The 15,669-nt window shown below is 37.3% G+C and overlaps 1 protein-coding gene across 2 annotated transcripts in view; it reads right to left on the reverse strand.

Annotated features, from left to right (window-relative positions):
- Positions 1-1,185: 1,185 nt before the first annotated feature.
- Positions 1,186-15,669, reverse strand: part of LOC143021945 (uncharacterized) — a 183,610-nt gene continuing 169,126 nt past the window's right edge. For both annotated transcript variants that reach the window (XM_076179855.1, XM_076179854.1), the window contains exons 3-5: positions 5,665-5,987; positions 5,281-5,417; positions 1,186-3,618 (exon numbers count right to left, since the gene is read on the reverse strand). In XM_076179855.1, coding sequence (XP_076035970.1) covers positions 3,480-3,618; positions 5,281-5,417; positions 5,665-5,987 — 599 coding nt within the window. In that variant the 3' untranslated portion in view covers positions 1,186-3,479. The remainder of the gene's footprint in view (positions 3,619-5,280; positions 5,418-5,664; positions 5,988-15,669) is intronic.

The raw sequence follows: 15,669 nt of genomic DNA on the forward strand, positions 1-15,669 counted from the left end.
GTCGGGGATTGAAGCTGATTAAAGAAAATGGAGAAAAGTGGGAGATAAGACAGTTGTTGTTTGCTGATGACACTACTTGTAGCAGAATTAGAGGAGCGTTTGAAGAAGTTAGTGACAGAGTTTGGGAGGGTGTATGAAAGAAGGAAGTTGAAGATAAATGTGGGTAAAAGTAGGGTGATGGGGTGTACAAGGGAAGTGGCAGAAGACTGGAAGTGAGTATTAAGGGAGAGAGAATAGAGGAAGTAGATATTTTAGATACTGAGGTGTGAATGTGGCGGGAAAGGGAGGAGTGGAAGTGGAGGTAGAATGTAGATTGAGAGAAGTAAATGCCTTGATGGAATAAAAAAGTGTAATGAGAAATAGACACTTGGGAATGGATGCTAAGAGGAGATTGTATGAAGGAGTGATTGTGCTGACAGCACAGTATGGGGCAGAAACATGGAACATAAGAGGGGAAGAAAGGAGGAGTTTGAATGTGTTTGATATGAGGTGCCTGACAAATATAATAGGGGGTTACTAGGCTAAATAGAGTGAGAAATGAGGAGGTGAGGAGGAGAATGGGGGTGGAAATGGAGTTGAGAGATAGGGTTGATGAATGAGTATTGGGATGGTTTGGATAAATGGAAGGAATGAGTGAAGAAAGATTAGTAAGAGAAGTGTTGAAGGCAGAGATGGAAGAAGTGAACACTGCTTCTGACCCAGGGCAGTGGGGGAGATGCAGGGATGACCCGTCATCCTGTAGGAGCCAAGATGGGAGGGGTGGAAGAGGGTGAATGGGAGTGGTGTATGTGGAGATGGAATGGGTGAGAACAAATTATGCCTTTGTTTTTTGGCTACCTCCCTTGTAAGGGGGAAAAAGCCTTTGGTATATGAATGTATGTTTAAGACAGATTGAACATTTTTAGAAGTTCTGCATGCACAGGTTAGGGTTCGAATCCCTTGACAGAACTTCTAAAAATGTTCAATATGAATGTATACATACATACACACACACACATATATATATATATAGTTATATACATATATCAGATATATACATATACATATATATATATATATATATATATATATATATATATATAGTTATATACATATATCAGATATATACATATACATACACATATATACACATACACTCATATATATGGTACATATACAAATGATTTCTACAAATATATTGTGTGAAATAAGGTGTATAGCATTGAGTCAATATGTTTTGGCATTCACCAACCCTATAGTACTGTACTACATATATGAATGGTCTTTGGAAAGTTTTTCTTCATAGAAAAGTACTGCATTTAGCAATTCCATGATATATAGTCTCTATCTTAGCCTCACTAAAATGTATCTCTATTTTACAATGGGGTATAATGAAAATAGTATCTTTAAAGCCATTATGGTGATCCATGAAGAGAGCAGGAATAGAGTAAACAAGGCACTAAATGTGTTGAATGCAATGTTGTGAGATTATTTCTCTTGTAGCAGGGAAGACTATTTCAAGACTTTCCATCCTATTTCTGCCTATGTATATGACAAAAACTTTTTTTCAGAAACATTCCTGTTAAAGAACTTTATCCATCACATGACAGGAAACTCTTAACTTTAAATAGACAAGAAGAGGAGAGTACTGGGGGAATTTTTCAGACTTGCCCCTCTGCAACTGAGCTACATTTTTCAAGCAGAATTGTATTACAAAGCTCATGAATATCATAGTATATCCCTCACCAATAAACTATAACAATAAAAAGTATTAACAATAACAAATGTTTGCAAAAAAAAAAAAAAAAAAAAGAATTATGGGGTGATTGTGAATGATTGATTTAGTTTTAAGGCATCTTGAAATTTGTGCATTAAAATAATTTCTTTTTTTATAATATCCACATAATAAATAAATTTTTCAATTATGTATGTAACATATAAATTCATGGAGGTTATGATAAAAAAAAAATTGTATGCTGGGAGCTAAAAAAATTTGAACAATATTCAGTTAGAGGTATGATCTGTCATAGAATGTGTATGATTGGAATGTTGGAAGCATAATATGATGTGTGCAATCTAAAATTCACTAACTACTTGCTGAAGCAGAAAAAGCATTTAAACTCTGTAGATATAGTAAAACCATCATTAGTCTAAATAATATTACAACACTATCTTATCAACACAGTCTGTACCTTCATTGAACTAATAATAATTTTCTTTATTATTCTGGTATGGACCTTTATATCAATGTATTGCATACATGTAGTTGAAACTTTTAATCAACATTTGTGTTTTCTGAATCTTTTATACAAAAATAAAGTATACTATGTATTAAGACTCAACCTAATGAGTAGACTATATCTCATGTCTCATTTTTTCTGTTCATTACTATGAGCATGCTGTCACATATCTCATACACAGTGCTCATATGTCCAATTTCCTTATTTCTGATAATGACATAGAATTGAGGCAATACCTAGTCATATTTTCAATTCCCTCAAATTGGACATCTTTTTAAAGAAATTCATTGTAAAAAAACACATTCTCAGCCACATTCCACATGGATGTGTTGATTTAAATCATAATGTTGATTTTCCTCATGTTAGTCCACTACAACAGTCCTAATAGATGTTTATAGCTTTTTCAGAAAATATATGTACCATTGGCAACATAATTATGAACCTGTCACACCCCTGACTGGTGCCCTGAATAGATGCTACAAATGTAGAAGTCCTTCCACAGAATTCCACACCTTACTTTCAAAGTTGCCTGGTACTACCAGTCAGCCACCAGGCATATAGAAGGCTCAAAATTTTGCTAATGGTACCCTCTGTTACAAAAATAGTATGCCTCTAAATAGTGCAATTCTTGATAAATGTCTTTGATATATTTTGAAAGTGAAAACACAAAAAATGTCATGGCATATTCACTTTCCTTCACCTTTTCAAAGGTGAATCTAATTGGATAACCTGCTACATTTTTCATTAAGTTAGCATTATAGTTACTAGATGAAACTGCTTGAGTAAATGGGTTGAAGAATTTTTGTATTGTCCTCAGAGGCTGCTCACCAAGAACTTGTGGTTTATTGTCTTAGCCCAGTCATAATTTTGTAGTAGCCTAGTCATATTTTCACCCTCATCACCTTGCATCACTGGTGACAAAATCATATAACATAACTAGCCCTTCTTACTTAAACATTTTTAGGAATCTTATTCAAATACTGGTCACCATTAGACATGCATATCTAGAGTATAGAGAACAAATTTCAGTTGCTGATACTACACAACAATCAAGTCTGAATTTCTCAGTCCTTGTATTGTAACACTGGCTAATTTTCAGGTGGAAAGTAACTCATACAGATATGAGACTATCACTCTTGACTTTCACTAATGTTTATTGTTGTAGTACTGTAGCCATCACCGAATCTGTTCACATGACTTAGTTAAATGTTCTTTACATGACTATTCACTATGTCAATATTGTGAAGAATTTTTTCGTTTTCACTCTGACATCACCACATTATTGTTTACTTCTGCCTCCTCTTCCTCTTCCTCCTCTTCATCTTCTTCCTCCTCCTCACTATCCTTTTCTTCACCACTTCCTTCTTTTCCTTCTTGATTCCTGTATGCATCCAAAAACCTGAAAATAAAAAGCAAAGTGAAAACATATGATATGTAAATGTTGTTACTTGGGATATACTATAATGATGAGGCAAATAAGTACAAATAAAAACACTCAAGACCAGATCTCAGATTACTTTATATTTTTGTTATGTTTCCCATACAACACTAAGAATGGGGGATGAAATAAAATTAAAGTTTGCAATATACTGAATAGGCTTGAATTTGGGTGACTGTAAATTAAGTGTGCAAAGATAGTATATAGGATGAGGAGGATGGGAGGAAACAAAAAAACAGGCAGTGAATGGTGGGATTTGAAAAATTGGAGGAAATACAGCTGAAGTTGATAGAGATTTTTAACCCAGTCTAGAGAATGCATGCCAGCCTTTCCGGGCTGCACTTCCAGATGGAGGTGAGGGGGTTGATAGGTTTTGAAAATGGGCTTCAGTTGTTGATACTAAATATTCATCTTGTAAGACCATCAGAAGCAGGTATCCTAGTGGTAGGAGGGAAGGGATACAGTTCATATTGACAGGTATTCTTTTTGCAATTGCAGCTTCCTGTTACTTGTTTGATGTTTGTATGAAGATGCAAGAAATTAAATGTGGTACACTATTATCAAACCTCTGTAGAATGTATGGGTAACAGAGGTAGGGATTAGCACTAGATCAATTAATAAATTGTTGCCTTGAGTTTCACTGAGTGGAAAACCTGCAGCTCCACAGTGGTTATGCAAGGGTCTTCAGCACCTCCCATAGATTTCTCTGTGAAGAAACTTTGGACTATTGTCTGTACTGTATAAGTGTGGGACTGTTTCTATGTCATTAGCTCATAGTAGTAGGGATAGGGGTGCAGTTGCTGGTTGTCAGCTCTCCACATGTGGAAAAGTGTAAGAAATACAATTGAAAATGATAGAGAGATCTTGGACCTAGTCTGGAGAACAAATACCAGCACCTCATGGCTTCACCTCCTGATGGATGTGAGGTAGTTGATGGATTTTGAAAATGGACAGTTTTGCTTTCTATCTTACAAGACTGCCACATGGAGGTACCCATTATTGGTCCCTTGGCAAGAGATACATAAGATGAAAGAGCAGTGTCTGAAGAGAGTATTTTGTGTGTACACAAGATAAAAAAAAAAAAAAAAATGAAATATTATTGTTGCACAAAGAATTCTGATGCCAATTGTAAACATCCAAATAACGACTGATGCTCTGGGAAAGTTGGAAAGCCAAGCTTCTCTAAACATGCAATAATTACTACTGTATGTAATATTTTGCTGGCTGGCAATTTGTGGCAAGTGCCTGACAGCAGAACTACTAGAGTATAGTGAGTTATTCATTACTGTTTCATTATTCTTCGTTTTTTTTTGTGTCTTCATGATTCATGCTGACTGTCTACTGATACTTTCTTGCCATGTATACATGAATGTTAAAGGAAGAAGAAAGAAGAATTACAGAGTGAAAGTAAAATAAACAAGGATGAGTAATGTCTCCATGATTGCTCAAAATATACAGCGATGTGATAAGGAATATAGATAAAATGAAGTGGAGGAAAGGGGATAGGAGAACAGGTGTCTGAGTTTAGATCATAATTATATCTCTTTCTTCTCCTCCTCCTTCTCTCCTCTCCTGGTTGATCTAACCTCCTCCTTGATTTATTTCTCTCCCACCGTAACTTACTTGTAAGGTTTCTCGTCTCCTCGCATCTCACATACAGTGTTTGTTAGCGCCATGATGTAATGCTTAGCCAGTGTAAGGGTCTCAATTTTGGACAGCTTGCGGTCCATCTTCACGTGGGGAATGACCTCACGCAGATCCTGAAAAAAAAATGTATAAGGTAAAATATGGCTCCAGAAACCATATAAAAAAAAGAGAAGGGCTCACAAGTGTACTATACTTGCTGTGGTCCTTTGAAGAGTAACGAATTAGCAAATGTGATGGAACATATGCTGACTTTGCTGTTATTCATCTCTTGACTTTTGTTTTGCAAACTTTGGCATATACACAAGACTCAATTCAGCCTAAAGACTACCTATCTGTCGAAGGGATGGCCCTTCCCCCCACCTGGAAGGCCGTATTGAGGGAATGCATCCTCATTCGTTCCCGCTCGTTGCTCTCGAGGCGCCGTAGGTTCCTCTCCCGAGCTGAGATGCCCGTTCTCCTTCGTTTGCCCCGCCGTTGGGGACCCAGGGACGTCGTCGTCGTTGTCGTCGTCGTCGTTGTGTTGTTGTTGTTGTTGAGGTTGGACTGCCTTGAGGACTGCCGGGACGCTAACTTGTCTCGGGTCGTGGTCCCCAAGCTGACGCTGCTGCCACCGCTGCTTCTACCACTGCTGCTGGTGTTCCCACCTTCACTCTGCGTATCGGACCCACTGCCATAGCCACCACCTGCGAAGTAACGTACGCATGAGTTAAGTTTATAATCAAGAGGGTCTTTCATGTATTTACTTTATTGTACCTAATTGTATTTACTTAATTGTAGTATACAGGAAAGGAACAACACTCGTTGGGTCCTGTTTCCTATTCTCTAATTTTCTAACATACCTAAACTCAAATTCATGTACGGTTCCAAGTTAATCAATGTCTTTGATTTACAATTGTTATATTTAGATTTGAGTTCATGTATTGTTTGAGTTTGGGCTATATTACCTTCAAAGCTATTCCACATATTCATACATCTATATAGAAAACTGTATTTCTTCGCATCCTTTCGACACGTGGTCTTTCTTAATTTACTTCTACGACCTCTTAAAGCCCTCCCATCTTTAACCAGGTGATCTCTTCTATCAACGCAAACTATCCCCTTTAATAACCTGAACACTGTAATCATGTCACCTCTTTCTCTTTGATCTTTCAAAGTTGTCAGTTGTCTTTCCTTATATGATTTATCTGCCAGGCTGGGGCCAGTTTGGTTGCTGCCATTTACATTTTCTCAATCTTGCTTATATCCTTCACTCTGTGTGGGGACCATACCACTGACTCATATTCCAGTCTTGGATATATCAGGGTTTCAATGATTTTTTTCATCCTCTCTTCATCCATATAAAGGTACGCCACTTCAATCTTCTGCAGTAGTCCATATGTCTCTCCCACAATCCTGCTGATATGTCTGCCAGGTGACTGGTTGTCTTTTATCAACACTCCCAAGTCTTTCTCCTCTTTTGCTTTTGTAATGTGTTCGTTTTCCAAGAAAGAGTTTAAGGATGGCCTTTTGGCACTATTACCCATTTTCAGTACTTTGCAATTAATATTGAATTTCACTTCCCTTTCTTGGCTTCATGCAAAAATAGTATCTAGATCTTTTTGCAATACCGCCCTTCTCATTTTCCCATCTTTTCATGATTTTTGCATCATCTGCAAACATGTTGATAGCTTGTTGCTCCTTCCATCATGCCATTAACATAGACATGAAACATTATTGGTGCAAGCACTGAACCCTGTGCTACTCCACTCATCACTGATCTCCAGCTTGACATCTTGTCCTTTACTACTGTCCTCATATATCTTTCCTTAAAAAATAATTTAATCCATTCTAATAGTTTGTCTCTCAGTCCTTCAACATGGTCCAATTTCCACTTAATTCGACTGTGAAGTGCTTTATCAAATGCCTTCTCTAGGTCCAGGTACACGCAGTCCACCCACCCTCTCATGCAGCACATCAATCACTCTTGATTAAAAGCTTAAAAGGTTCGATACACATAATCTTTCATATCTGATACCAGACTGTTTGTCAGAATATTCATCTTTTGAAGATTTATGGTCCATCGATCTTTCACAATCCTTTAACATAATTTCACTATTGTGCTGGTTAGTGATACTAGCCTATGATTTAGTGGTGTTTCCTTGTTTCCACCTTTGTGAATTGGCACCTTTTCCAATCAAGTGGCACAATACCTTGTTTCAATGACCATATAATAAGACTGTGGCTCTTGTACGCTAGTTGTTCCCTACTTTCTTTAAGTATCCAGTTTGAGATCCTGTCAGGCCCTGAGGCTTTTGCCACATCCAATGATCCCAGGAGATTGAGCAATTCCCTCACTTGTACATTTATATCTGCTAAACCTGGTTTTTTGCTCTCCAAAAAAGTTGCGCTCTTTTGTGAAGACTAATTGGAAACCCTCATTCAAAGACCTCACTATCCATCTACTATTAACTTGGTGATTTCTTCCCTGTGTCTCAATTTACCATTGGTGAACCTGTAAAACAGTTTTGATTCATATTTTTATTCTTCTGCTGTACCTCTTTCAAAATTGCTTTTTTCCTCCCTGCCAATTCTGGTATAGTCATTCCTATCTTGTTTGTACGCTTCTTTTGTTTTATTGCTTCTTTTCTTTCTCCATTTTCCCCAAACTATATCCATGGTCTTTTTTTTTTTTTTGCATTCTCACATTTTTTGTTAAACCAATCTTATTTTTGCTTCTTTCTTCCTCTAGTCTTTGACACATGTTTCTTCCCTCCTAGTTTGTAAATGTCAAGAAATATTTCCCTTTCCTCCTTATTCCTGTGGTATTCATGAATTCCTCCCAGCTTGTTTCTTCAAAGAATTTTCTAAACCCTAAATAATCTGCTTTCCTAAAATTGAGTCTCCCTTGCCTACGTAATTAAATTTCTCGGCTCTATTTCCTCATTCTCCAGCTGAAATTCAATAGTAACATGGACATTTTTTCCTACTGGGCAAAGGTAGTTCAAGGAGCTGATGATGTCTGGCTCTTTGGTAAGTAACAGATCTAATCTTGTGGGAGTGTCATCTCCTCTTACCCGGGTCACTTCCTTTACCCACTGGGTCATTGTGTTCTCCACTGCTATACTCAACAGTGTATTTCCCCAGGAATCTGCTTTGTCACTTGTTTCCTACTCCTCCCAGTTGACTATGTTCCTACTATGATCAATGTTTTCTTTAGGAAAAGAGTTTTATCCTTTATATTTCTTGATATCCTGTTTCACCCCAAGCTCTTGTCTTCTGTGTGTGTGTGTGTGTGGGGGGGGGCTTATACCACCTTGAAGTCTCTTTTATTGTGTCCTTTAGAACTGATCTTTAGGTGAATTGCTTCAGTTCTGCCTTCACTCAGATTTGCTTCTTCTACCTTTATGTCACGCATCACCACAAACATTACTCCACCGTTTTTGCACACACACACACACACACACACACACACACACACACACACACACACACACACACACACACACACACACACACACACACACACACACACACACTTTCAACGAACGGACGGCTTGACGAACGCTCTGAAGAAAAGTGCAGATTGAGGATACCAACGCAAAGAGAAGTGCCTTTTTGTATTTGCAGGGGGGGGGGAATTGCTCGTGAGGTAGTGGGAAAGTAAGGAAAGAGGAGAGGGGGAGGGATTACTGGGGAAATGGAAGGTAATGAGGATGTGGAGGACTTGGCCCAGGCAGACGGGCGGAAGATCAACATGAAACGACCACCGGATGACGAAATGACAAATAAAAATGTAAAGATTAGAAGTATAGAGAGGAGAAATACAGTAGAAAGTGACGAGAATATGTTCCAGGGATTTAAAGAGGGTGGGGGGGACACAACCCCCCCCAGACTGATAAGACTAGAGGAGAGAGTTGATAAGGTGATCGAGGACTTGGAACGTAAGTTAGGTAATGTAGGCTCCATTCTCCAAAGAATTGAAAGATTGGAACAACTAGAGAAGGCTAACAGAAACTTAACTGAAGAAGTAGAGGACCTAAAAAGACAGTTAGGAAATGTAAAGGAGGAGAATGAGAAATTGAAGAAGAATAGTAATGAAAACAGTGAGAAAATAGCTACAGAAGCTAAAAATTGGAGAATAACTCAAGAAGGGAATAAGGTTTCATTCACTGACATAGTCAAACAGCAATTGAAAGAACATAATGAAGACTCAGTTATTAAAGTGATGAGACAGAAGGAGAATATAGTAAGAGAATTAGCTGACAAAAAGAAATGTATAATTATATTAGGAATGGAAGAGAAACATAACCCAGATAGAACCGCAAGAATCAAGGAGGAAAATGAAAGGGTAAGCAGTTTATTAAAATTAGTCCAGGAAGATGAACCAGAAATTATAAAGGAAATTGAGGAAAAATTCAGACTCGGAAAATATAGTACAGATAAGACCAGACCAATTAAGATTAAATTCAGGTCACAAACAACGGCAGAGAAAATTCTATCCAAGACAGGGAAACTAGCAACAAATGATCAATATAAAAAGGTATGGATAAAAAGAGAAATGAATAAGGAGGAAAGAGAGGCAGAAAAGCAGAAAAGAATTGAAGCTAAGGCAAAAAACGAGGAAAGAACGGAGTCAGAGAAAGAGAGATTCTATTGGAGAGTAGTGAACATGAAAATAAAGCAGTTCGACATACTAAAGAAAAACATAAGGGAAACAGAGAACACAATGGAAGTGGCAGAAAACTAAGAGTGTCTTACACAAATATAGATGGATTGATAACAGGATTGAATGAACTGAATGATTATTTGAAAGAAAAAGAACCGGACATAATGGGAATTGTAGAAACAAAATTAAAAGGCCCACTACCACCCAACAGTGTAGGACATGATACATACAATTATTGGATTAGAAACAGAGAGAAAAAACAAGGGGGTGGAGTTATGTTCCTGACAAAGAAGGATATTAACGTGAAAGGTGTCATATATGGAAAGAATACAGTAGAGATGATTATGATAGAAGTGGAAGACCGAGATAAGAAGAGCAGAAAATTTGTGATCAACTATGTGCCTCCGAAAACAGCCTCATGGGAGGAGAATGAACATAAAAGTATGTTAGAGGACACAAAGATAGCATTAACTAAAATAATGGAAGACGGAGGAAGAATAGTTATGATGGGCGACTTTAATTGCAAAGAAATCTGCTGGGAAGAAATGACAGTAAAGAGTGGTGATGACTCATGGGGAAATGCTCTACTTGAGATGATTACTGACCATTCAATGACACAATGGATACAAGAGAACACTAGGTATAGAAATGAAGAAGAACCATCGAGGCTAGACTTAATAATTACATCTGAACCTAGAATAGTGGACAAGATTGAATATAAAACACCAATAGGTAAAAGTGACCACATATTGATTGAACTGGAACTTAATGAAGAAAAATATATGAAAAGAAATGAACAATATAGAAAAGGAAGAATGATGTATGAAAAAACAAACTTTGATAAAATAAGAGAATTCTTCCAACAAGAAAACTGGAAAGAAATATACAAAGAAGAAACATCAGTGGAAGAGAAATGGAATATTTTGACAAAAATTTACAAAGAAGGAGTGGAAAAGTATGTCCCAAGACAAAAACAAGAAAAAGAATATGTAAAATGCTGGTACAACAAAAGTTGTAGGGAGTTAAAAGACAAAAGAGACAAAGCCTGGACCAGATGGAAAAAAGACAGAAGACCTGAAAAATGGAAAATATATACTGGTTATAGAAATGAATATGTACAAAAGTGCAGAGAGGAAAAAAGAAAATATGAAAAAGATGTTATAGAAAAGTGTAAAGATCAACCAAAACTATTCTACAGATTTGTAAACAATAAACTGAAAAACAAACAAGACTTGGAGAAATTAAGACAAGGGGGAGTTGAATACACTGAGGAAATGGAAATGGCAGAAATTATGAACAAACATTTTAAATCAGTGTTTACAAGGGAAAATATACAACCTGAAGAGATTGAGTGGAAGGAAAAAGTCCCCCCTATGGAAGAAATAGAAGTAACGAAGAATGAAATATTGACACACTTGGGTAATTTTGATGTCAGAAAATCGCATGGGCCAGATGAAATAGCAAACTGGATTCTGAAAGAATGTAGGAATGAACTGGCAGACAAAATACATAGCATAATAAGCAGTTCCTTAAAAGAAGGAAAAGTTCCAGAAGATTGGAAAAAAGCAAATATAGTACCTATATATAAAGGAGGAAATAAAGAAGAACCTACCAACTATAGACCAGTCTCTCTAACAAGTACAATAGCAAAAATATGTGAAAGAATTATCAAAAGTAGATGGGTAAAATACTTGGAAAAAAACAACGTACTAAATCCAAGGCAATTTGGATTCAGACAAGGACGATCATGCGTCACCAATTTAATATGTTTCTATTCAAGGCTAATAGATATAATACAAGAAAGAGATGGATGGGCTGATTGTGCATTTCTAGACCTAAAAAAAGCTTTTGACAAAGTACCACATAAGAAGTTGCTTAAGAAATTAGAATATGAAGGAGGAATACAAGGTAAATTGCTAAATTGGATGGAAGACTTTTTGCAAGAAAGAAAAATGAGAGTAGTGATAAGAGATCAGCACTCAAAATGGAATGAAGTAATAAGCGGTGTCCCGCAGGGAACAGTTCTGGCCCCAATAATGTTTGCTATATATATTAATGATATGGATGAAGGAATTGAAAGCTATATGAGCTTCTTTGCAGATGATGCAAAATTACTGAAAAGAGTGAAAACTGAAGAAGATTGTGAATCACTACAGAGAGATCTAAATAAAGTACAAGAATGGAGTAGGAAGTGGGAGATGGAGTTCAATACAAAAAAGTGTAGTATAATGGAATTTGGAAAAAGCAAAAACAGAATAACAGGATCATATAATTTGGGAGAAGAAGGAACAAAAAGAGTAGAAAATGAGAGGGACCTGGGAGTCATTGTTATGAATAATATGTCACCTGAGAAACATATAAATAAGATTTTTGGAGAAACTTATAATTTAATAAGAACAATCAAAGTGGCATTTACATACCTGGATGAAGAAATGGTGAGGAAAATCCTAGTCACCCTGATAAGACCAAGATTGGAATATGCAGCAACGATATGGTCACCAAGTACAAAAAAATGTATAAAAAAACTTGAAAGAATACAAAGAGCAATTACTAAACTGGCACCAACACTCTCAAAACTATCATATGAAGAGAGACTACAAAAACTTAAACTACAGACACTAGAGCAAAGAAGAGAGAGAGGAGATTTGATAGCTATTTACAGAATCATGAAAGGCATAGAAATTACTGATAGAGAGAATCTGATAAAATGGGATGACAGAAATACAAGAGGACACGGAAAGAAAATAAAAAAAGACAACTATAGAAGAGATTTGAAAAAGAACAGCTTTCCTCACAGAGCAATAGACAGTTGGAACAAGTTAGATGAGAAAGTGGTGTGTGCAAAAACAATACATGAATTTAAAAATAGTTTAGATAAAATGAGATATGAAGACGGGACCTCACGAGCATAGCTCCCCTTCCCGTAAAATACAACTAGGTAAATACAACTAGGTAAATACACAGATGAGAGTAGTGCTCAGAGAAAAATATTCAGATTGGAAAGAGGTGATCAGTGGAGTATCGCAAGGATCTATATTGGCACCAATAATGTTTGCTATTTATGTGAATGACATGGACGAGGATGTGAAATGTTACATGAGCTTCTTTGCAGACGACGTCAAACTGTTAAGGAAAGTAGAAACTGATAAGGACTGTGAAGCACTGCAGGAAGACCTGAATAAGGTATGGAACTGGAGTCAGAAATGGGAAGTGGACTTTAATACTAAGAAGTGTATCATAATTGAGTTTGGAAAAAGCAAAAACAGAATATCAGGAAAATATACAATTGGAACCAAGGAGGGAAAGAAGGCAGGATCCGAAAAAGATTTGGGGGTAATTATCACAAACGATTTGTCCCATGATAAACAGATTAACAAAATTGTTGGGGAGGCTTACAACTTGCTAAGATCAATAAAAGTGGCATTTGCATACTTGGACGAAGACATGATAAAAGAAAAAAAATGTTGGTTACATTGATAAGGCCTAGACTAGAATATGCGGCGACATTGTGGTCCCCCAGTACCAAAAAGAATATAAAGAAAATAGAAAGAATCCAGTGAGCAGCAACAAAAATGGCACCTGCACTTACAAACCTATCATATGAGGACAGATTGGCTAAACTGGAGTTACCGACGCTGGAGCAAAGAAGAGAGAGAGATGACCTACTGACCATCTACAGAATCATGAAAGGCACAGAGATACTCGATAGGGAGGACTTACTAAACTGGGACAAGAGAAACAAGAGGACATGGAAAGAAAAAAAAAAATAGCTACAGAAGAGAACTGAAGAAAAACAGTTTTCCACATAGAGTAGTGGACACTTGGAACAAACTGGATAATGAAATAGTATGCGCAAAAACCATTCATGATTTTAAAAGTAAACTAGACCCTGCGAGATACAATGGCGGGACACCACGAGCATAGCTCCCCTTCCCACAAAATACAACTAGGTAAATACACACACACACACACACACACACACGCACACACACACACACACACACACACACACACACACACACACACACACACACACACACACACACACACACACACACACACACACACACTCTCTCTCTCTCTCTCTCTCTCTCTCTCTCTCTCTCTCTCTCTCTCGGTGGCGCGGTTGGTAGAGTCTCGGACTGTCACTACGGCGGTCCGGGGTTCGAATCCTGCCCAGGGCTGAAAATAATTTCAGTATCGCTGCGCTTCGAGTCGTTACTCCAACTCTCGTGGGCGGGGAGTTGGGTGTGTGTGTGCGTGTAAGGTCACAGCACTACCCATAGATCGGTCATACGAGCTCTGAGCTCTCTTTCGGGAGGGAAATAGCTGTCGATCACGAGTCCAACACGTGATCCAAAGACCAAGGTGAATCACACGACAGTCGAAGTGACGGCGAGGATTGGAACTCCGGAAAGAACATAAATTTTCGTGAATATCAACGACGAGGGAGTACCTTTTTGTATTTATAGGAAAGGGGAAAACTCGTGGTGTGGTGGAAAGGCGATGAAGGGGGAGAGGGGGAGGGATTACTGAGGGGAATGGAAGGAAATGAGGAGGGAGAAGACTGGGTCCAGGAGGCCAGGCGCCTTGTAAACAAACGGAGGCCGGATGATTTTGGTGAAGAAGAAGGGATTAGCAAAAATGTAAAGATTAGAAATATAGATAAGAGCAGCACAATGGAAGGTGAAGATAATAATTTCCATGGATTTAATGAGGGGGGGGGGATACCAACCTCCCCCGATTAGCAAGCCTAGAGGAAAAACTTGAGAAAATGACCGAACATTGGGAGAGTAGGTTTGGTCAACTTACACGGATTGCGCAGAGAGTTGAAAAATTGGAAGAATTAGAGAAGGTGAGCAAAAACCTAAATAAAGAAATAGAAGAATTAAAAAGACAGTTAAAAGAAGTAAAAGATGAGAATGAGAAATTAAAGAGGAATAATAAAGATAATAAAGGGTCCATAGCAAAAGAAGCACAGGGTTGGAAGAAAATCCAAGAGAACAACAAAATCGTATTTAATGTTATAGTGACACAGCAGATGAAAGAACAAACTGAAAACACATTTATTAAAGTGATGAGGGAGAAGGAGAATATAGTAAGAGACTTAGCAGATAAAAAGAAGAGGGTAAGGGGCATCGTCCCAGTCGCCTGATGATAGGGGAAGTTCGTGATGTTGAACCGAATCATTGATTTATTGATGGATTGATTGATTTATTTACTTGGTTATTTCTAACTTCGTTATGGACCGAAAAATCTGTCAGTCACTTTTTTTTTTCTTTTTTTTCAATATTCTCACTCTTTGTAATCTATTTTTTTTTTCCGGGAAGTTGATAAAAGTAGTTCTCTGTTATAAAAATGAGAGAACTGATAACTTATATTTCATTCTATCTTTAACTTATTTGGGATCTATCAACCATTAATTTATTTACTTTTCAAATTAATTTACTGAAATTTTCTATTTACTTAGTTATTTATTATATTTATTTACATTTATCTATTTATTTCAATTTATTCCTTTATTTATTCATTGAGGCCCGTGATCCTCCTGCAACAAGACCCAGACTGTCTTTCCTTATAAGGCGCGAACTCCACCGCCGCGTTGCGGGAGAACCGGACAAAAAAGTCTCGACGGCTTCCGAATTCGGGAAGTCATCGGAAAAGTCTTGTACGCTAGCTCGTTGGTTTTCCTAAATTGATTAGATTACCACCATCATTGT

The sequence above is a fragment of the Oratosquilla oratoria genome, chromosome 43, assembly GCF_046742065.1.
Source record: "Oratosquilla oratoria isolate Oo_2021 chromosome 43, ASM4674206v1, whole genome shotgun sequence".
NCBI classification, from domain to species: Eukaryota; Metazoa; Arthropoda; class Malacostraca; order Stomatopoda; family Squillidae; genus Oratosquilla; species Oratosquilla oratoria.